This window comes from Tenebrio molitor, chromosome 5 (assembly GCF_963966145.1).
Source record: "Tenebrio molitor chromosome 5, icTenMoli1.1, whole genome shotgun sequence".
Lineage (NCBI taxonomy): Eukaryota > Metazoa > Arthropoda > Insecta > Coleoptera > Tenebrionidae > Tenebrio > Tenebrio molitor.
In genome coordinates this window covers 9,950,680-9,974,483 of record NC_091050.1, presented here as the reverse complement: position 1 = coordinate 9,974,483, position 23,804 = coordinate 9,950,680, and the positions used below count along the sequence as shown (strand labels likewise).

At 34.7% G+C, this 23,804-nt stretch overlaps 1 protein-coding gene and 1 long non-coding RNA gene across 7 annotated transcripts in view; one reads left to right on the top strand and one right to left on the bottom strand.

Annotated features, from left to right (window-relative positions):
* Ca-beta (Ca2+-channel-protein-beta-subunit) overlaps positions 1 to 20,553 on the bottom strand; it is a 109,191-nt gene extending 88,638 nt beyond the window's left edge. For 5 of the 6 annotated variants that reach the window (XM_069048045.1, XM_069048047.1, XM_069048046.1 and 2 more), the window contains exon 1: positions 20,334 to 20,553. In XM_069048045.1, the coding sequence (XP_068904146.1) occupies positions 20,334 to 20,402 (69 nt within the window). In that variant the 5' untranslated portion in view covers positions 20,403 to 20,553. The remainder of the gene's footprint in view (positions 1 to 20,333) is intronic. The other variant, XM_069048055.1, reaches the window with a different exon arrangement.
* LOC138131192 (uncharacterized) lies at positions 19,234 to 20,887 on the top strand. The gene is made up of 3 exons (XR_011159727.1): positions 19,234 to 20,455; positions 20,520 to 20,701; positions 20,749 to 20,887. It is a non-coding gene; the product is annotated as an uncharacterized lncRNA (long non-coding RNA).
* The last annotated feature ends 2,917 nt before the right edge of the window (positions 20,888 to 23,804 follow it).

Here is a 23,804-nt window from a genome sequence, read left to right as displayed (position 1 = left end):
AAATACGATTTTTTTTATTAAGATAAACAAATTTTAGATATTAATTGGACAGAAAGTGATTTATTTAGATTTTTTGCCACAAAGATTAATTTAAACTTAAGGCACACGAGATGTAAATATTTTTATTAATCACTTAGTAACGTGCGATCTCACAGCATACACATTTTTTCAACCAGTATTTTCGTTATTTACGAATTTAACAACTGACACGTTCAAATTACACTTGATGAAATTAAAAATTTCATTCAATAAACAACTTTCCACTAATAAATTAACTAATTCCTGTAAAAACACGACAACACATTAATTAAATAATTTATGGATGTATGTACGAAAAACAAGCAAAATATGAAATGTCAGTATGTTCAACAAGTACATTTTAAATTTTGCAACAGATAAAAATGTTCAGTTGTTATATAATCATATCGATAATAAAAAAGACGTCATGATAATGAAAAGAGTGTATTTCTTTTGTCGAAGAGAAGAAGAAGAAATCCAAGCAGGCGTAAAATAGGTGTTGGATTCTTTCATGGGCTGTGACCTTGGAAATATCTGCGCCAAGGGTGAGTGACGATGTTTTCCGGTTGGTTTGTAGCGCCTACTTGAGACCGATATTCGTCGTCTCAGATATGACCCACAGCCCATGAAAAAATCCAAGACCTTTAACAGGATATCGCTTCTATAGCAAGAATATTATGGTTTTAAATTTGAAGGATAAAGACATAATTAATGTATTCATTGATTAACTTCTTCGTTTAACGAAAATTGTGAAATGACAGAAAAATGTCTAATTAAGGAAAAAAAAAGACACATTGGATATGAATTTTGGAGACAAAGAATCTAGAGGTGTTAAGTATCTGTTTGAGAACCGCTGCTTTATTTACCAGTTATACTAAAGGTGGGGCCATGGAACCAATTAAGTATTGGAATTATTGGAATTATCGAAAAAAGTTGCCAATATAAAAGTTTTAAAAACGTGAATGTAGAAATTAATTTGAAAGTGATCTAAACAACGTGATTTAATTTTAATTAAAAAATGTGTTTTGTCCTGTTTTTAATTCTTCACTTTAGAAGAACTTCTTTTCATCGTTCTTCTGTGATAATTTGCAACTGTGATGGTTTACTTGAACCATTTTTCATATCCAACTACTAGTACTAGAAAATTGCTTTTGCATTTGGCCCACAGCTCCGCATCTTGATCCCCAGCTGTCCAACTCCCGCCCATAAACTACTGAGAATTCTTCGTCTTACAAAGCACTTAACTTGTAAGTTACAACCCGGCGTTGTAATATCCGCCCAGCACACATCACATCATGTCACATTTCGCCTCTTTATATAGTTTTAGCCGGCTTATCTGGTGGATCAGCAGTTTGTTGTCGGTTGGAGTCGCGGCTCGCGCATCAGAGGCGGCGTCGCGAAGAGCTGTCATATACCGGAGGCACAAGCGAGAAAACACGTGCTCAAGAGCGTGCCTAACCCTTCCCTTCGCGACCAAAGCAGATGGGTTCTAATCGCGTTTTAATATAGATAACTCCAGGTGGACACCGAATTGTATCATTCATTGCAGACACAAAGAAAAAAATTAATATGATACGTTTAAACATCATTACGAAGCTTTTACGGTGCGATTCGGCTAAATTATTATTTATTAGAGCTGAAAGTATAGTAATAGCGAGCGCTTTTGTATTGTCGCTAGAAAGAAATAGAGTGGAGATCGTCCGGAGGCGGATTAATGGGTTGTTGAGGTTGCAGTTCTCACAAGGGAAGTGCACGGGTATGGCTGTGAACGTGGTACTAAATTAGAAGGTTTGGTTAAGGTTCCAGATAAAAAGAAAAGACAAATAGACAATCAGAATTCTACTAATTCGTTCAGCAAAAAAGCAACAAAGGCGTCGTTGCCGACAATGGAGGATTGTGGAATAACAAAATAAAAATTCAAATACAAATATGACAAGTCAAGATATTAATCAACGAAAGATTTCGATGACAATGAAATTTCGTCCGCTTCTAATCAAGAAGACTAGTCAGATTTTGGTCTCTTCTTTTGGAACACAAGGGTATTCGATATTAGATACGAGGTCACTTTTCAAAAAAATTAAATTACATGTTTTACATAAATTTAAAAAATCTACAAAAAAGTTGTAAACCAAGAGCTTTCGACAATACATTCCAACCAGAAGATATTGTTTTTGAACAAACAAAACGCGAGAAATTTACTTCTCTCTACTGAACGTCGATGGGGCTTGCCCACAAGGGTTGAAAGGGAGAGAGCAATGAATGAATTTTCTAGCATCAACCCTTGCCTATTCTTTTAGATATGCCACTATCCCTATCTTTTTGGAAGACTTTATCATCAACAACAGAAGAAAAGATCTTGCCTGGATAGCAAATTACAAAGAATTTGGTTTTTGGGTGGTCATGTTGGTCTAGATACAATTTTTATCAAATCGTAAACAGACATTTGATGACTTGAATAAATAAAAATAGGAAGACGAGAATGAATGATTGCAGAGTTTCCAGCGAGAATCCTTGATGGGAAAAGAAAAATAGAATTTTTTCTCTGCAAAAACAAACTGATCATCAAGCACACAATCACAACCAAAATATAATGAAGGTAAAGAAAGGAATCTAGTAAGAGTTAGTCAACTTGGAAACCAAATAAAATGCTCAGAATACTTCAACAAAAATGAATAGGGAAATGTTGAAACTCTTTAATTGCGAAATATAAAAAAATTGACAAATTGGCAAATGAAGATAACTTCTAGGATGCAAATAAGAACATATTTAAGTAAAAAAAAAAACAGCTTTTGCTGCGTAATCGGTTTTACAACGTGGATTTCATGGTAATGTCTCATATGTTACAATCACGAGGAATTTTTCACTTAACTAATCAGATCTGTTATGATTTTTACCTCTTTTGGGATTTTGGATCTTTTTTAACCCTGTTTAATGTATAGAAATTCAGAACTGGTTAAAAATGGACCACCTGAACGTAGAATGTCGAAAAGATATCTACTTTTTGTACAATATATTTGTCATATTTAATCTTATGACACGAAATTCTAACAAAATATTCGATTCTACTAACATTTCTTCTACTGTTTCAAAAGGAATTAGAATCTGTATCTAATTAGACAAAACTTTTGCTTTTTGCTACTGTCAGTGACGAGTTTGGATTTAGCACGATAAAAATTGATTTCATTTTCAAGCGGTCGAAAATCGCGCCTTTGTGTATCTCCATAAAAACGGTTGAAGTGACTTTTTATAACCGGACTTAAAACACTTCCTAGGAGTTAAAATGTCTACAGGCGGCTCGATCGAGTCAAATATAAGGTCATTTGAAGCATTTCTGACAATTTATTTATCAATAATTATAGGAAATATTTAATAATTAATTTATCCCTCTTAATTTTCATTTTGATTATCATTTTACTGTAAACTGCAGCAAAAGAAAATAAACAAGTTCATGTCCGATTTTTTTTTGTGATCCGCTTGAAGATAAAATAGTATGTATGTATTCGGAGTAGAAGGTCTTTTTGTGCTTCGCCCAGTTGCGACCTCGACTTCGTCTCGGTTTTCAATCGCTGGGCTTAGCACAAAAAGATTCACTTCTACTCTTAATGATATAATCTACTATTGCAATGGAATTTCAAAAACTTAATGATAAAATATATGATAGTTTCCGATAGAATGTCTATGTATCTTTTTTTTTCTTCGCGAGGGTTGGAAACATCTAGATTCTCTTTTTTTCCTAATAGAAAAGCATGTTGAAACTTGGTAACACCTTTGTATTAAGTCGTACCTCTGAGTTCTATTGGCCAAATTCCAAAACTTTTACTGTAAGAATGCACTTTTGCGAAAATTTTATTTATCCACCCAGCTTAAATGATTAATCATGGTAATTATCCTTTGATGGCAACCGATTGAAATTTGCACTTAGATGAAAATAAGTTTCGCTGTGGCGAAATTTTGCGCAAAAAACAAACTCCTTCTTTGCGGAACTATTGACGTAAGAAAAAAGGTTTTGTCGTCAAGAAATCTATTTTGTCCGTAGACTCGGTGACTATCATTTTTACATTGTTTGTAGAGAAAGAGAAGGAAGATGGGCCCTGTCTGAACGCGGATTTTCTAATGGATTGCCTTACATTTCAGTTCTCACACTGAAATTATTTGTCATCCAATAATCAACAACTGCGGAGTCACAAGGTTAACTGCGTGTGATAAATATTCAATTGAATAGATATTATTCACATGGTTTATGTTTATGGGTTTATGCAGAGACAGAGGCGTGATAGCATTTTTCTAAAGGAGCAACTCTGACACAAACACCTATCAGGAATACGATACACTTGTAAAAAATCTGTGGGACGGATAGGTATGTTTAAAATAATAAAATATGATCTCCGGAGATGAGTACACCATCTGGAGCTAATAGACACAGATTTTGATAAATAAAAGATTCAAGACGTCCCCGAGCACCCATTATACTGTACATTCCTAGATATATATGACGTGAATGGCTGAAAGCGACAGAAATAATAATCCCCGGATCCGGTGAAGCTTTCAGTGCGGGCTCTGAAAATCATTGTTTTATATTCTAACGTCAATATGCTTATAACCAGAATCGATTTTATTTGCAAATGGGACGGATTTGAAAGAATGACGTCCAGTGGCAGTTGTGTAAGTCGAGGACAAGCATTAAAGGGGCCGCCGATGCTGTACTACTTTTTTCAATGATGCTTCTGGAATTGTCCGTTTAATTAAAATGATGTTTTTCCAATCGCATTCTTGGAAGGTTGCGAACACATATTTTCTGTCAGCGGAATAAATAATAGAACGGAAAAAATCTGACTGCATATACCATAAATTTTAAGTAAAGGACAAAATACAAATATGTACGATATTTGGCAGAGGCGTAGGCATAATAGCAGCAAGATTATTCTAGCAACCGGAGCGGTCCTAGCCAAGATCAGGTTCCTGAGTAAATTGGGAAACTTAATAAAGAGCACGTGAAAGATATACAACAAAGAGTATTTTATGAAGAAAATATGAAAAGGCTGCGATCAAAAGAGAGAGGCGATGGAAGTTATGAAGCATGACGCGTTATTATCATAAATTGATTTTTATTGTAATTTGACCCATAAAAACGGAATGTCATATCAACTATAGTGTCGGTAATAAATTGTGTAACGTAGGTTAATTGCCAAGTACGCCACTGTTCCGCCAGTATTATAATTAATTTCTTCATCCACCTCTTGCACCAAACATTAACGTTTAAAATTCCTCGAAATCAATGAACAAAGTAAATTCTTAATAGCTGGCGATAAAGAACGGTCTCTCTAGATCACAGGAGCGCTTGCTGAATTATTCCAGACGCTAAACGCGGAATTAACATATTTTTTTATGGATTCGCACAGGTATTGAGAAAATTCTTTTACTGTCTCAAGGTTCTCTTTGTTTCGTCTCTCAAGGTACGCTTTTTTGACGAATTGTTTATCAATCGGGAATTTGATCATCTCGGTAATCGCCTAATGACTCGGAAATAATCTCCGAACAAATAAAAGATGCTGAAATGCAATTTTTCTGCGCAATTTGATCGGTTGCGAAATTCACGTAACTCGATACGAATCAGAAAATATCTCCGAGTAGGCCGGGGTGAGTGTGAATCTACCTGGGGCCTCATTAAATTAATAATGTTGATGTAAGAGATGGAGGAAAATAAATCCTCACATTTATCACGATGCCCAGACAAGGCCCTACAATTATTTGGCAGATTTCATATTTGGGAACAATGCGGTACCATAAGGATGCGATATGGAAGGGTCGGGGGTGTCGGTCCGTGAATAGGGTGATTTAACATTTCGAGATGCAAGGTGGTTGAAATGAACCAGCCACTCCCCTAAATTCGGATTCGAGTTGATATTTCAACATTACGGACCAGCAGGCGGTCAAGAAGCCACCATCAGTTTCACATAAAAAATACAGGTAAAATGCGACCATCTTTGTTTTTACAAGGGGCGCATTTTCGGTAAAAGATAGCACCTGTGTGGAGAGACTTCACACAAAATCGTTTCCGAGAATTCTTGCAGATCCACAATGCCTCTTTCAAAACACACTAAATTACATCTACGATAAAATTTTAGAAACCTGTTCAAAAAATGTCAAGGTCCGAGAGCTTTCTGCGCAACAAAGGTTGGACAAATTTAATACATTTTAATTGAAAGCTTTATGAATGTAATTTTTTAATATAGTAAAGCCAAAAAATGTAGCGAAAACATTTAATTTTAGACGCAGGGATAGTAGGACTCTTGGATTTTCTCATGGGCTATGAGTCATATCGGCGCAAACGACGAATATCGGTCTCAAGTATGCGCTACAAACCGACCAGAAAACATCGTCATTCGTTGTGTTAGTGTCGTCTCTTTCTTCTCTATTTAAATTTGGAAGTAGTCGACGTTTTCAGTTTTCATTTACGGATTTTTCACTGATTTGTCGCTCCGCCTTCGCGCAGATATTTCCAAGGTCACAGCCTATGAGAGAATCCAACACCTCTATCAAAGGATAAGTGAAATAATGACAGGCGCGCCATGTTTGCCAGACCAGATCATCACTACCTCTGTGACAATTCATACCTCCAGATTTATTAAAAAGATCGACAGACATACGCTGTGGTGTCGTTTCTTTGTCATATTTATTCTGAAATGATCTACAGTCCGTTTATAGATGATAGATGAACAATAAATAATCACAAGTAAAGAAATAGCAAGATAATGAAAGAAGCTTTGTCTTTCTTCTAGAAATCTGTATAAATGTAATTAGTGAGTCAATTCCCCCCGCGTGAAAATCGGTATCAGTCTTTCTGTGCAAATTCGAATGTAATTTTCATCGTCGACGGGGGTGGCTGAGTGTGACGTTACGCGGCCACCCCCGGGAACGGGGTGAACTAAAGTCGTAAGTTGGCTTATGAAGTGGCGCAATGCAGTACGCATTTCTGGTCGGTGTCATGATTGGTTTGAAGTAGGTCGTATTATCATAATATCTCATTCCGTGGACGTGCTGCAGGTAAAAATGTCGATCCTCCGGCCAAAGTGGCGACGTAGGTCCCCCTCGTGGTAGACCTGCAATAATCGTAAAAGACTGTGGGATTGAAAAAGTGCGAGATTCCTTTCGAAATAAGTAGATAGAGCGTTTAACGCCTCCGGTACCTACCCTGGCTTTAATTAAATTAAGGAGAAAAGAAAATAGAAGCGTTTCGCCGATTCCCGGTTCACACGTCGCGGTTGACGCCGACCTGTTGGGAGAGGCGTCGATAAAAAATCAATTTTTTTAAAAGCCAATAAATGTGTAATTCATGCAAATTTATTCGAAACACAGTTTTTCGTGTAAAGACGAATTCCGTAAATTAATCTAGCGTGTAGATTTTATTTTACACAATATGCGCGATCGGAATATGAAGTAATACATACATCTACGGGTATGTAAAGTGGGGGTCATAAAATTAGGCTTATTTACACACTTATCGGACAGCCGTGAGTCGCCACAATAGTTGCCTTATGAGCATATCTAATCTGGACATTTCATGTTTTGCTCTCGATAATAGAGTTATTCATGTAATCGGTCCAGGTGCACGTGAAGGTGAAAAGTATCATTTTCAACAGCACCAGATTAAAAAAATCATTAATCCATGTTTTCCATCACAAATCCTTTTAATTTCGTCTCTTTCGTCTTTCCAACGTTCTCCTCAATAAACTATCAATCTACAGCTCTTTAAAAAAAAATAGTTTCTATTAGAAAAAATACAGGTGGTCTAAATAAGCTTACATCACTTTAAATGTCACATTGTTTTTTGACATTTTAAAATATTCCAGTCTATTAGACTATTTTCTGAAGAAAATTGAAAGAAAAATAAATTTACAAAATTGGTTTCTTTCAAAAGAATTTCCAATCAGATCACTGTCATATTTAAATCTCGGCCAATGACAAGTACTTATTTAATGCACCAAGTGTAATATTCGATCGTTGCAGTCTTGCATTAATTACGGCATTATTTGCTTGTCATTGGTTGAAATTCAAATTCTGCATCAATCTGTACCGTATAAATTGAAGGAAATGGTCAATTTTATTATTAAAAATTCAGACTCATTTTTGCTTTCAAAATGTCGAAATATTCTTTTTTGTATTTTATACTTTCAATAAGAAAGATCCAAGAAGGGGACACCAATGAAATTTTTTTTGAACCAACAAGATCCTTGGATTTGGTTTTAGAAGGATTTAAAACTGTCTGTCTTTTTCTCAATAAATTCCTGCATAAAAAAGTCCAAAAAGCTTAAAGATATTATGTAAAGTTGTTAAAGTAGAAACAATTTGTAGATAAATAAGGAATTACAAAATGTACCGCTATCAGACAAAAATAAATTCTTTTAAGAAGTTGTTAACTGTCTTTTAAAATAAATTATCTAAATTACATTTTGTCAACATAATAAAATAAGATTAAAGTAGTTAATCATTTAACAGATACTTTAAAATACTTTATTTGATAATTAGATACAATCTTCTCTTATTATTTAAGCCAGATTTAATATTCTGTTATTTTCACACTCGTACTGTTAGGAAGAAAAACAAGTAAATACAATATCAATTAAAATCTAAATTCACTTTAGATTCACTGTAAAAATGTAGAGAGAGATGTCTTTTCTTTTAGTTTGAATGTGACTGAGTCCAATAGTAGAGGTGTTGGATTTTCTTATGGGCTATGAGTCATCTGCGCAAACGACAAATATCGGTCTCAAGTAGGCGCTACAAACCGTCATTATGTGTAAAGTAGTCGACGTTTTTAGTTTTCATTTACATATTTTTCACTGGTTTATAGCTTCGCTTTCGCGCAGATATTTCCAAGGCCACAGCCCATGAAAGAATCCAACACTTCTAACAACTTGTTAACTGCATTATGAGTAAACGACGCAAGATATCACTCTAAGTGATATTTTATTTTACTTATTGTGGAACAAAAACACTACTCTGTAATTATTGTGGACAAGAAAAGAAACGTCATAAATCTCTTGGATATTAATGTGGAAGCAATTTGCAGTTATTAATCTAGTAATAAGGAAACGCAAAACTTAACAATGTTACGCAAAGAAACATCTGTATTAAAAGTGCGATTTTAATTTATCTAGTTCCTAAATTAAAACACCGAAGATCTCTCAGTTCTTTATTAGTTTGATAGATTCCCCCAAAGCACCTAACAAATTACACATCCATAAAAAGTCAGCATGCAAAATCATCGATCATTAGTATTTATATCGCTTCATTTGTAATTTCTCAGAATCTATTCCAATGGAGGCTTTGTAAAGACACATTTGTGTGGAAGATCTCTAAACGGTTGTTGTTCTCTCGTTGAGTTTCATTAGGGATTCTCTCTGTGGGGTATCAATAATTACACCACATAAATACCAACCACCACAGGTATAATCCCCCAGAACCGCAATAGACGCGAAGACTTTGCCTCTAGGATTGCTTCACAATTTCCAGTTCTAATACTGGTTCGAGATCATTTTTATCTTTCGCAACACTACCAGAGCTTTTCACTTTCTGTTAAATTATTAAAAGCGACATTTATAGTTTTTTAAGCGACACAAAAAATATTTATGGTTTAATTTCACAGATTGCATATTAATGATGAACTAGTATTTTATGGTCACAGACGTGACTTATCAAGTTGGTCCGAAGCATAAAACTAGTACGGGCAAAGATTCCACGGTAAAATGGCAATTTCAGATCTGATTCGGAGAAATTTTATAAGTCACGTACGCAAAGTAATTCCTGAGATGACCTTCTTTGACACTTTCTAGTGGCTCATTGGAAGTAAATTCGTGTTGCCGTGAGTAATGGCAAAACCCACAAATACAGTCCTGCAATTCCATAAAATTCATTGAACTACATTACATGGTTTTAATTGGGAATAAATCTGAGGTGTCGAAGTGTATGTAGATGAGAGCATAATCTGCCCACTCCACAAACGATCAGAATATCAAAACAGGTGTTTTCCTAGACGACAATCTGAAAAATTCAAATTTCGAAATAATTTACTTTGACCTTGTCCCGTCCGAATCTCCATAATCTTTGATAGAAAAATGTGGCGGGTGCGACAGAAATTAATAAACCAAAATGGAATGCCGAATACAAGAAGGGGGGATTAATATTTCCCTTTGAGTCTCCTAATGTCTTCGGTCTTATTATGTGAAATATAATCCCGTTTTATAACCGTGATGGGAGAGGTATAAAAAAGCGAACGGTTCACTCCTACCCTTAATCGAATATCTCACATAACGGGGTGCAGCCTGTCATTGCATTTACCTGCATACCACGCACCCTCCGCGCCTCATCCCCCCACAAAAACATCTTCTGGCCCAACAAGCTCCGAAAGTGTGGACGCCAAAAACATTAATTTCCACTAAACTCGAGTCATTTTAAAACAAGAAAGAGGAAGTCTGCTATTATATTTTTAATTTGAATTGAGTGAATAAGAGTGCAGGTGCGATTTTATCTTCGGGGGTTGTTCTGTATCCCGGCGAAGGGACGCTTGTTCAAATACCTTTTTGAACGTTACCTGACGTCAGGTTACGTCAGATTCCACTAATGAAACGTCTTTTCACTATTAATCTATCGGAAGGGACCGTTCGCCCCGTTAAAAGAATGCCAGATAAAAATCTTCGGAAAATACGAATGCAGGGACGCGATTTAATATGAATTTAAATTGTAATAAAACTGAAAACACAACGCGCATAAAAACAAAACTTTTCTTATACCGAGGAATAAAGTCAGAAGACGCCGTAAAATAATATTTGGAAATATCTTTTTTATTGAGCTATCACGGTCAAGAAACAATACAATAATAGGGATTCCTCCTTTTATGGATTCATCTTTTTAGTTTACTATTTCAATAAATTACTAATAAAACGCTTTATCTATATTATTTATTAAGCAGTTACGTGCCACGGTACCGCACCGGGAGTCGCCTCTGCGGCCTAGGCTGTTGAATTTAGGCACTAGGTGACAAAACGTTTCCAAATAGCACCTCACCAGCCGCTCGTACCACCGAGATTAATTATTGCACGATGCATCATCATTAATCCCCCCATAGAAACGCTCGGATAAAAGTGAGGATTGTTAAAAATTTACGTTTACAAGAGGAGCGGTGCGAGGCCTTCTGATGGTGAAATGTTAGAAGAAATAAACGCGTCGCTGACAATCCACATGAATATCTCTAATTATAATTATTATTCTTTGAGGGACACGGTCTCGTTAAATCCCCACGAACAGGTGCAGTAAATCAGAAACTGAACTTACCACGTTTCAATTATTATTATACGCAACCTCTTGGTGGGAGGTTGTTGTGGAACGTCTTCGAGCGGTGAAACCCAAATTTTACTCGTCTTCCAGATCGGCGCCTTTATCTAAATCACGACGATTTTAATTAGGACTTTTCCATTAGTACCGGTAACTTATTATAAGTAATGTTAATGCTTAACGATAGCACCGCTACTAATATTAATTTTTTTCCAGGACTAGTTCTGAGCTGTTTCAATTCCGTAATTGGCCCATAGAGGAAGAGATTTCGGTAAGTGGTTTTGTTAGTAAGAGACTTGTCTAATGCTTTCAGGAAATTTACTTTCTGTTATTTACAATATATTCACATTAAAATAATAAATAATAAGCCAACACTCGCTGCAACGTGCACAATCTTTGGTTTCAAACTTTCACTGTAACATATAGCTACAGTATCACAAATGGATTGAGCTCTGAAAGAACACAAACCTCTTATAAAATATTATTAGAAATCCGGCTTGCCATATTATCAATTTATAAAATTTATTTGTTGTTATTTTAATCACCGCTGGCGAATACTAACGGAATGTTTTTCTGTCAGACGTGCGAAAATATTTTTCACATAAATTCAGGTGTTTGAACCAAAGAAATCATTGACTTCATTGATTTCTCTTCCTTTGTACACAGAAATAAATCATTTTTGTTTTTCCACTTTAGAAAACCAAGCAGGCTAACTTTTAACTGCTGAACTACAAAAAATATATCTTTGTTTTTCAATAAGTTTACACAAAAAAGCTTTTTATTTATCACGAGTTTTGTCAAAAGAAATTATTTTTCTACCCCTGTTAAATAATACATCCGTTACATATGCCAAGTAATGGTAGTTATTTTGCAGGGTCGGGAGTTATAACTCATTACTCCACGGGTTGCGACCACGCGCTAAAACTGTTTATATAGACTACAAAGCACAGCGGAATGTTCATAATTATTTTAAAATATCATAATTGGCGAGTCTGTATGTTTTTTGTTAAAAAGAAGTAAGAAAAGCTCAAATAATAGAAAAACTACTGTATTTAACTCGCTCGTAATGGCTACTATTCACGGGTGAGGTTTGCGGCACGAGTTGTAACCGTTACACGCCAGTTGAGTATTATACTATTATTCAAAACCCTTCTTCAAAATTGGTATTCATTACGGAGTACCTCTATAGTGGCAGTAAAAATTTTGTGCGGTTAAAATTTGGACATTTCTGCAACTGGAGATGCATTTTATTTTAAATAAGCACTTTAAAAATGTAAAAAAAGAATTGAATGAACTCAAGCTAATTTGGGATAAGGAAGGGACTGAATATTATATTCGCTTGGAAATAAGATCTAAACAAAAATAAATCATATCGTAATCTAATCCAGATCTGAGCTTAATTGTTTAATTTTCCTCACGGCAAGATTTATTCGTAAATTTATGTGTAAATTCTAGCGTTTGGAAATTTGAATATCAAATTCGCTTAAGTGTTTTGTAAGAAAATAAAATTGGGAGAAAGAAATTGTTACAAAGCGACGACGAGCAATAAACAATTCGGAACTAGGAATTACAAGATTCGAGAGGAGCATAAATTTCCGTTTTGGGCAAAACCAGATGTGGTGTGTGCGCCTTTGAAATTATAATCCATTAAGTAAGTTTAGATGAGCACAAAGCAGTAATAATAAGACCGATCAAAAAAGATTGGTTATATTTAGAACGAATAAGAAACACGTGCGTATCCTACAAAAATGTTATTTTTGTGACAAAGTGACTTTACATGAAATGAAAGCAATAACAGTTGAGGTTGTTTACTGTTTACTCAGAACGTACGGTATTGTCAATTGTAGGAGGCCAAAGACGGAGATTATATTTACACCTTGTCGGAATATTTTTAGAGTGAAACAGGAAATTTGTTCTGGGGATATCCTGAAAAGCGCTGAAAACAGTGTCCGCTTGGATTTCGTGTTATCCGTCCGATTATTAAGCGACGAAATTTATTTATCTCGGTGTGGGCCAGTTATTTATATCGACTGTACGCCAATTAACAGCACTTATCGTGGTCATAATAACAATGTGCATTATTTACTTCCACACTGTGTTTCGTCTCTCTCAAAAACGGAAACATTACTGAATGCGTTCGGTGGTGAGTCCAAGGTCTTTAGATATTTATTCCGGAAACGTAAGACCCCCTTATCAATTTTGGCATACATGAACATTGTGTGAGGCATTTTTCTGATAAGCATATTTTGGCAATATTTTTATACAATTATTGTAGTCACGCTATTATTCGGGAATTGATAAGCTTACGTGAAGTGGTACGAAATTTGAATAACGTGCGAACTTAAAAACACCAAAATTATAATAAATTCGGGCTAATTTTCAGTTTCCAGGCGAAAGCAATTAATTATTAGCCACAATAAAGATTGAATTTGATTGGGAGACGGCAGTGGGAGGCTCGAAAAATAAATATGTTTACGGCTTACGCCACGCTAAGTACAGAAATACTTGGCGACGAATAAAAAGAATTTACGGCAGGAAACATTAATCTGCAAAAATATTTTACGCGGCTAAATAAAACTCGAAATTATTGTGCACTTACAGAACCAATATCTTTACAATATCACTTAACCTACGACTTGTAAAAAAATTACGACTCTGGTTAGGCGATTTTAGTCAGGCATTTACTAATATAAAGCTGACTTTCAAAATGTTCAGACACCTAAAAGATTTTATTTTAGATTCATTTGGCTGAAAAATAGTAGCTAATAGTAGGCAAAAACTGACACGAATGATGAATGAAAATTCGAAGATGAATAGTTCTAGCACCTTTTAAAAGAAGACAAATTGTAACAAAATTAAGTAAAAATATTTAAATCTGATTCTGAATTTTATTTATTTAAAACCAAAAAACGACAAGACAAAATGTATTAATAAAAATTGTTGGACTGAAATAGCTCACTTTCTAAAAATGTTGGCAACATATAGAATATTTTCGTGAACTTTAAATACTAAAAACATGTACTATTTTCCACTTAGAGTGAAACGAGTTTTGATATTTTGCTTCTGAAACGGATATTAATATCTAGTAGATTTTATCATTAAGAGTAGAAGTGAGTCTTTTTGTGCTAAGCCCAGATATTGAAGACCGAGTTGAGATAGGCAACTGGGAGTCGGCGTTGAAAAGGCGATTGTGAGCGCACCACCGGATTACAACTCTGATCAGCGGTTTAAATCTAACTTCACTTTTTCCGTTTGTGTTTTTAATCTACAGTTTGAAAAATCACTGTATTTTAAGACGAGTGGTTCATTCACAATCGACTTTTCAACGCCAACTTCGACGCCAAATTTAAAAAAAAACCCTTTATAGACTCAGATAAAAGAAAGATGTGGGAAAAAACCTGTGATGTGTTCATATCAAATTTAAACCAACACAAGTCCACAAGTGCAAATTATTAATTCGTAATTTACGAGTCCTGTCACACTTCTTCATATTCATCAAAGCATTCACATCTAAATTTATTTCTTCTTCAGTATCAACAAATCTTTGTGCCCCGTTTCACTAGAACCTTAAAATAGTTCAGTACACTAATGTCAAAGTGATATATATAGATATAAAAATACTCACAATGTAACTCAATATTCTATTGAAGTTACTATTTTAACTTTTAATTGACAACCGGACTGTTAAACTGTAGAAAAGATTTTTTTCGACTCTTTGAAACAGTTCCTTTCCTAATAAAAATAATATTCACGTCGGATTTCCTGTACATAATTATTGCGGCACAATGAACATTCTTCGGTCGAAACAGCTACACCGCAACATTCTTGTTGAAGCTGTAACGATGATTTATATAAATTAAAATAAATGGCATGCTTCATTTAAGACTACGTAATTGTGCACATAAATGGCATAGCATTTCACGTATTACTGTTCTAAAGGTTCGTTCAGAATTTGAATGCACGCCATAAATTTTATTACAACGTGGCGTAATTATTTTTGCTTGTAATGGTACATGGATTAGCGCTTCTCATCAACACACTTGGCCTCTTTGTTCCTTCGGTACAAATTTTCCGCGATTCAGTTGCGATGATTTTTTCCCCCGAAGAGGTCGTCTGGGTCTAACGAGGATTTCAAGAGCGCAATTAAAGCCAACATTAATATGTTTTATAAATTAAGTACGACGTGAGATTTTAAGCATAATAGTGACTTTCTGCATTCATTATCATTTTAAACACCTCTCGGATCAAACTCGTACGTTTATTTCTCATCGTGTATGATGAAGTTGGTTTCAACCCAGCCAACCACACCTCTTAATGAACAGATTAACACTATGCGGTACAAATTACACATTTTCAATTAATCATCGGCCGGAAAGTTGAATAATAAAAAGGAACAAGACCGCGAGCAAATGATTTATTTTGTTTAGAAGAGTATTGAGCACAGGCGAACTAATATCAAAGAACAGTGCTGGTCATCATTCATGTGCTCTGGTAAATGGGAACATCGTCACAATGAACCTACATTATTTATAATTTATTGCCGCCGTAGAATCTATTTGTTGCTATTGTAATTGCGACAATGCGTGCTCTTAAGAAATCTTCAAATCAAAATATGAATAAACAGTGGATTACACTACCACTGATGTCTCATTAAGGCTACAGTCCATTGTGAAAAATTGAAATTAATGCAAATCCGTTGTAATCCACCAGGAATTGTAATTATGGTGGTGGTACCTTCTTAAATAGTAGTTTACGAATTATTTTTGACAGCGGAAAAATTATAGCAGAGCGGTTCAAACTCTGCAATAAATCCTGGGCCATGGTGCGACATGTGCCCACCGGCGCTTTGCAATAAATTTCACGCTAATCTAATTTTAAGGTTATTTTAATTGAATTATAACCTCAAAAGTAGTAAAATTATTAATATAATGTCATGACATTGTGTAACAAGATATATAACGGGACCGGCAAGATGCGATTAAATTTCAAAAAACACCGATTAAAAAAATGATCATTAAATGTAACGAGCATTCGAACAGAAAATACCTCGCAGTGGGATTTGGTTGATGTTTACTGTGCGGCCACATAATAAGACAATAACTAAAACCCACAAGAACGTCGCCTTTGTTTAATTAAAATTCTTGTAAAATACTGTTAGAGTAAGGGAATTTTTACGTGTACCGTCGATACAAAGTCATTGTGAAATTTGAAATATTGCTTCCAAATTATAATTCTTTTTCAAACAAATGTTAAAGGCATGTGGACCTGGAAGTGTTACAAGAAAAAATAAATCAGTTGAGTTGTGACATGTTAATTAAGATGAGATAAAAGCTTTTCTTATTTTTTTCTTTTTCGACATTATGATCAATGTTTTTGATCAGTTATATAAAAAATTGCAAAATTTTAGTTGTCGAAAATGTGGTGAGAGATTGATTGTGCCTAAAATAATAAATGCCTTTGCGATTTCATGTTTTTTTTTTGTTAATAAGTAATTATATCTCTAATCAGCCCAGATAAATGACAAAAAAATTGACAGCAGATGAGGGATTTGAAAATAAAAACATGATAAATACGATTTTTTGTGCTATCAAATTTCTCCTATCAGTTTTATTTTACGACAAATAAGTCACTGTTAGAAATAGTATTAGATCACTACTTATACAGGTGTCCCAAAATTACCTGAACGATACGAGCGGTATACCACAAGATCATGAGAAAAATATTTAAAAAATTCCGTCACCTCTATTTTCGAACTACAAGAGTTCAAAGACATTTTAGCGATTTGTTTTTGTAAGCTAGTGCAATCATAGTGCAATAATTTGCAATTATTTAGAGGTGTTGGATTCTCTCATGGGCTGTGACCTTGGAAATATCTGCGCGAAGGCGGAGCGATAAACCAGTGAAAAATCTGTAAATGAAAACTGAAAACGTCGATTACCTTACATGCAAGTACACGAGAGAGAGAGAGACGACAGTAACGTAACGAATGACGATGTTTTCCGGTCCGTTTGTAGAGCCTACTTGAGACTGATATTTGTCTTTTGCGCAGATATGGCTCATAGCCCATGAGAAAATCCAAGACCTCTACCACTCCATTTGTAGCATTTCCAAGAAATAACTTTGTGTTGAATTCACCTATGAATTTTTTCAAACCAAAATTGCTTCCAATGTGTCCATGATTGTCACAAAAACTCGCTGTCAAGATCTATTTCTATTCTGTTCTATTTTGTACGAGTCTTGTGGTTTGGATTTTATTTCTTGAGTTTGCATTAAAATTTTCGACTATGCATGTGAAAAAATATTTAAAAATGCTACCCCTGCTGCTAGAATTCGTCGTGACAGGTGACCGCTGAGAAGATGTCCTAGCAGTAATTTAGAAGATTGGATTAAAGAGGAAGAGGAAGCGTAGCACCAACGGATGCACTCTGTCCGTATAGAGGTCATCCAAAGACAGGATATTCGGAGCAGCTTGTTGTGTAGATGCTCGATTGCAAATTATTTTTATTATAATGGAATAAGGTTTTGCACATTTTCTTAATGTTCTTCTTTATTTAATTGTTAAATTTTGAAATGCACTGTATATTAAAATATGTATTACAAAAGTAATTTAATCGCTTCACACGATGACATGTAATATAAATGTCAAACATTACAAAAACAATAATTCTCCTCTGCAATATTTTTTAAACAAATGTTAAATACGAACAGGTGGCGGAGTAACAATAAAAACTAAATTGGTATGTTAGATAATATTACATAATGTAAAATAAAGGCTTGCCTATTTTATTTATATTTTTATCTCTACTCTGTATTTTTTGGTACGGTAGCGGGTGTTGCATATTACACCATCGTAAAACGTATTACTAATTCCTACCAGTGGAGTACTAATGCCATAAAAATTTGTTATTTTTCTACAGACTGGAATATTATCTACAACCTGAAATGTTTTGTTGATAAAATACATCTAACTGTGCCACCCACATTTGACATTTCTCAACGTTCTGTATAATATAAATATCAAAAGAATTATTTCAAAATTTCAATAATAATTCTCCCTTCGCGTATTTTGAAATATGTAATTGTTAAATTCAAACGCAAATGGAAGAACAATAATTAAAAAATGTTATGACATATTAATTAAGGTAAGATAAAAGCTTTTGTTTTTTATTTATTTCCTGTGAACATAGCTGATCGGTGCTTTGGACATGACAGGTCGTGTGGGATGAAGGATAAAATTTTAACAACAATAATTCCGCTTGACAACAAACGCCATTACAGTTTGTTATTGCAAAAAAACTCTTCATATGTACAGTCTGAATTGTTTTAATAACAAAATGTATCCATTGACAGCTGATACCTACATAACCTAAAAAGTATGTACATATCGGGTGTTTAAATTTCCCCTCAAAGTTGACACTGAGAGTCTATTGTGAACGCACCACGGATTACAGATCACGAATCAGCTATCCAAATCTAACCTCACTTTATGCATTGTTTGTGTTTTTACCCTGCAGACTGACGATACAATCTACTAAATAGTCTTGTGTAAGTTTAAAGAAGCTACTGGTAGAATAAAAAAAAAATTGAAAACATTATCGAATCATTGTTGTAAGTTAATCAAATTGTACATGTCACAAGGTCGATACAAATGTCAAGTCGAAATAATAATTTTCCTGTTTTACTTTTTAAACAATCTCAATATAAACACAGCTGGAAGAATAACAATAAATAAATATTAATTAAAATTCTGTTTATTGTTTTCATTTGTTGGCATCACCGTCAGTGTTTTTGACATGGAATATCACACTGTTCTTCGAAAACAATCAAATCATAGATATGTATTGGGTGTTGTTGATAAAAAGTGCCACTGTACAGAAACAAACCATTAAAAGTTGCTTCAAAAATTGAGAAAATAAAACATTTCTGCAGCCAATATTGATTTGAATTGCGGAAACCTGACGGTTGAATGGTTTTCATTGTACACAATTTAAATTGTTTTGTTAATAAAGTTTGTTTATCTAGGCCTGTTGATTGATAACGTCAAAAAATTGACACCTGATAAAGAAATGAAACCGTAAACGGTGGCTCGAATTTATTGAATTGCTTCGTTTAGTTACATTTCAAACAAATCTAGTACTACTAGAACAAAACACTTTCATCATCGGGTTATTGTCGCAACACGTGACAATACCGCGTGAGTTGGTAAAGTCAAATATTGCTTCGAGATAATGTTGGTTCATATTTAATATCGGGTGTTTATTTCAATTTATCCTCAAAGTTGGCGTGGAAAAATCGATTGTGAACGAACCACGGATCACGGATCAGCTGTTTAAATCTAACCTCACTTTTTGTGTTGTTTGTGTTTTTATTCTGCAGGCTGACAAGTGGTGCGTTCACAATCGACTCTTCAACGCCCAAAAAATCTCTTGTTATGGCATATTAATTAAGGCGAGATAAAAGCTTTTGTACTTTTTTTGTGTTTGTGTGTTGGCATCAGTGATCAGAGCTTTGATACGGGACGTTGCAAGAGGAGGTCCAGCTTGTCGAAAACAATTAAATTACGGATAATTTGTAGTGTGTGGTTGTGTAAAATAACAAGCGTTATTACAAATTGTTGTAGAAAGTGGTAATAAAAAATTGTGAAAACAAAGTGACGTCTGCATTAATATCAATTATGGAAGATTGGCTGGAGGCTCTTCATTATATTCAATTCGAATTGTTTTGTTAAACGTTGGGAGGCCATAATTACGTCGAAAATGGTAATCCCTGGTATGGTATTTTACTTAGCGATTATACCTACATGTTGTGATACCTGGAATAAATGGTTTATTTACAAAGCAATGAAGGAGTGGCAGTGAGCAATCAAGTGAAGTCGTTGCAATCGAATTAAGTTGGACATGTAGGCGAAGCCATAAACCATTTCACTCTCGGAGCTGTTAATCTATCTATCATTAAATGTTTAATCTCGATTGTGATTGACTCACCTGTGCAGCAAGGTGAGGGGTGATTGTCCCCTGGCTGTCTACAATGGTAGAAGGTTGGCGAGATGTCATGGCCCTCTTAGACCATGTTGTTCCTGGTTGGTGTCTACACGATCATCATAAAGGTTATGTTCACATCAATCGAATCGAAAACACAAACTATTTTAACGTCTTTATTGCTCACGACAGGTGAACGACATCGTTTTACTGCATATCGGGTCCTCACCAAGGACGTCCGTGAACTTTCCCAAATATTTTCATAGAAATCGCCAGGACTGACCTATATTCCTTCCGACCGGCCGGAACAGGACAAAACTGACAACCAATGGGCTACTCACTCAGGACTCGTCCCTCTGTCTATTTCGCATCAGGTGTGTAATTTACTAGTGTTATCAGGAAAAGATCAGATAATATCTAGGTGTATCGTGGCCCGGCCACGACCAAAAACGACGACTCCTCCGCGTACCCCCACAAGCACCAACCCGGACGAACTCTCCTCTCGTCGGTCCCCACGTTTTGCACAAATGTCGCCGTATTTTTTGTAAATATCGCAAATAACTTGCACAGCACCCCGCATGAAGAAATGTCAATCAGTACACCACCTGCGACATCGTGGAATTTCGCGAATTTCCGGAGGGCGCCGTGTCTTTGAACGACGCTTACGTCAGCAGCGTCTGTTTATCGATTGACGGGATTGTGCCAGGGTAGCCCCGTTCTCCCATACATGTGAAAAAAGGACCGCCAAATGGGGGCGAATCGAGCCGGAAAAAGACAACACCACGATGACCTTGTTTAAGGGTATGTTTTTTCGGCCTATATCTCGGAGATAAGTCAGTTTATTTTTGCGGGGAATGAGATATGGCCGTATTCAGGCGCCACATGAACTGGGGAATGGGGAAGGATTTTTTAAAGATGCTGCGACGCTCCGTACCCCGACTCTAATTTTTTGATGGCTTTATTGCCAGGATGAAGAGGCGGAATGACTTCCATAATTTTCGGGGGTTTACGATGATGGCGATTTAACCAAGGATTGACTTCGGATGTGGCAAAATCGCCGCTTTTATTGCACCAACACTTACACCTCACTTTATTGTTAACACATTCTTCAAAGAAATTGTTGAACTGGATGTTCGCATAAATCTTGTCATTTCGGGGTGGCGGTGGCAATTTCCGCCGCCGCAAATTAGGATATACACTGCGAATTAACACTTACTTTTCAAATAAAATCTAAGTAAAATCGCCAAATAGCATTGACATTTACCGGTATTAAAAACAACAAATTAACTGTTTAGCATTCTCTTAAAATTTTATTCATTTCAAGACCTATCCTAATTAGGAATAGCCAATAAAAAGTTATCCCTAATTTACATGAAACTAAGGTGACTTCTTAAGTCACTCCCGTGAAATTTTCAAAATTTTTACGACCGTTGCAAACACAAATTCTCAATTTTCGTCGATGCTCCGACTGCACTGTTGTAGTAAAATGTCAATGGTGAAGAAACTACAATCCCGTCGAGTGGGTCTTAATTAAAAAAATCAATGAACCGAATCGTTCGAGTGTCTAGTTTTTGCCTTTGCTTCATTTTGCTCAACAATAATTTGATTTGAGATATGTTTATTTACTATTCACTTCCATACCACCTGAGGACTTTTTATGAAAAAGGTAAGTAGGTATATTGTAAAGGTAATATTGAATAACAGCCGTGAGTTATTTAGAATGTCAATTTAAACTCTATGTGAAGAGATGTGAAGTGTTTATTCCTAACGTGAGAACCCACTGTAGAGATTTCCATGAATGGCATTACGTTACTGTGATTTTTTTTATTTCGTAGTTGTAAAAAATAGAAATAGCAACGATAAAAAACTGTGCAAATAGTGTATCATTAATCATTATCGATACATTGTAGTAGAAATTGAATAAATAAAACAAACATAAGATTAAAAATGCAAAAATTGCAGCATGGCATTGTTCTCGTGAAAATAATTTTTATTAGCCACAAAACTCTTTTTACATTTTGTTTTCTTACTGTTCTGGTTTTTAGACAACAATTCCAGTTTCTAACGTGAGATTTATCATGCAGTACATCTGGAATTTCAAATATTTTTCCATTTTTGTCCAGTGAGGAAAATATTTAGATTTTTTAACTGACAATTAATTCATATTTTTGGCCAAAAACAATTTGAAATATTTTTTGAATAAATAACTCTTTTACGGCGCACGTAAAATATATGAAGATATTTTTTATTTTATCTTCACCGATCTTTAGTATAATCTATTTAAACGTTAATCTTTTTATTACCTTTTTATTAAGTTTATTTATTTCAGATTATATCTGGAATTTTATTTTTAATTTTAACGTCCGCAACCAGTTTTGGAGGAAAAACCGAGTGATTATTTCTAAAAACAAGTTTGATATAAAGAAGATATCAATAATTTCGTGCTTCAAATAATTGAAATGTTTTTCAAGCAATAAAGGAGGCTGATTTATCAATTCCCTCACTTTCATTGTATGGTTATTTCTTTTACGTAAAAGGTAAAGCTTCGAAATTTTTCTTTCCCTCTGCCCATATAAAGAACATTTTTAATACACACGTTTTTCAAAAAAAATTAAAACACTTTAAAAATCTGAAAATATAGTAGAAATTGGTTCGTCTAATTGTTTTTCATTTAAAAATATCTCGTCTGCAAGAAACATCCTATAGAAAACTTGCATTTGGTATGATTGTCATGGCAGCAACAAAAATTTCTAGCAATTTTTACTATTTCAAAAAATTCATAATTGGTTTTTTTCCTGCAAGCCATTGGCCAAAACATTTTTCTAATGATCATGAATTAGTATTCGTTAATTTTTCCTCGTTTTCTCTGAGTTCGTCTGCGACTCGTGCTTGTTTTAACAACAGCTACAGTAGATAAATCTACTCAAAATTCAATAAAAATGAAATTGTTACACCATTATAAATCTTACTTTCATTTCGCCCAATGCGTTCTAGAACCATCAATAATCAGAATACAACAGTTTAAGAACCTTGAAGTTTAATGAACTAATGAAATAAAATTATGAAATATTTCTGGAATATTTTGGTGAATTTAGTTTCATACAAATAGCAAAGTTAACAAAATAAATAATTTCAGTGACCAAAGGATGTGACAAAAATGAGGTCTTTTTATCATATTGTTTGACTTTTTAATTTTTTTTTTCAAATTTTCTGATTCAAATTTTGGTCTGTCTAAATTTTATCAATTATAAAGAAAAAACTTACAGAAAGGTTGGAATAAAATTGCTTGAATTGAAAGTCGTGAAAGAAGTTTTCAAAAAACATATTCTTCATTAAAAAAAAAACGAAGAAAAGAACTGTTTTTTATTACTTTAACTTCGGTAGGCGGATGTGTTTGGGGAATAGGAGAGAGAAAGTGGGGAGGCGATTTCAGAAGGAGAATGATGATGTTCGAGACCATGATAGAGAGTGTATTGA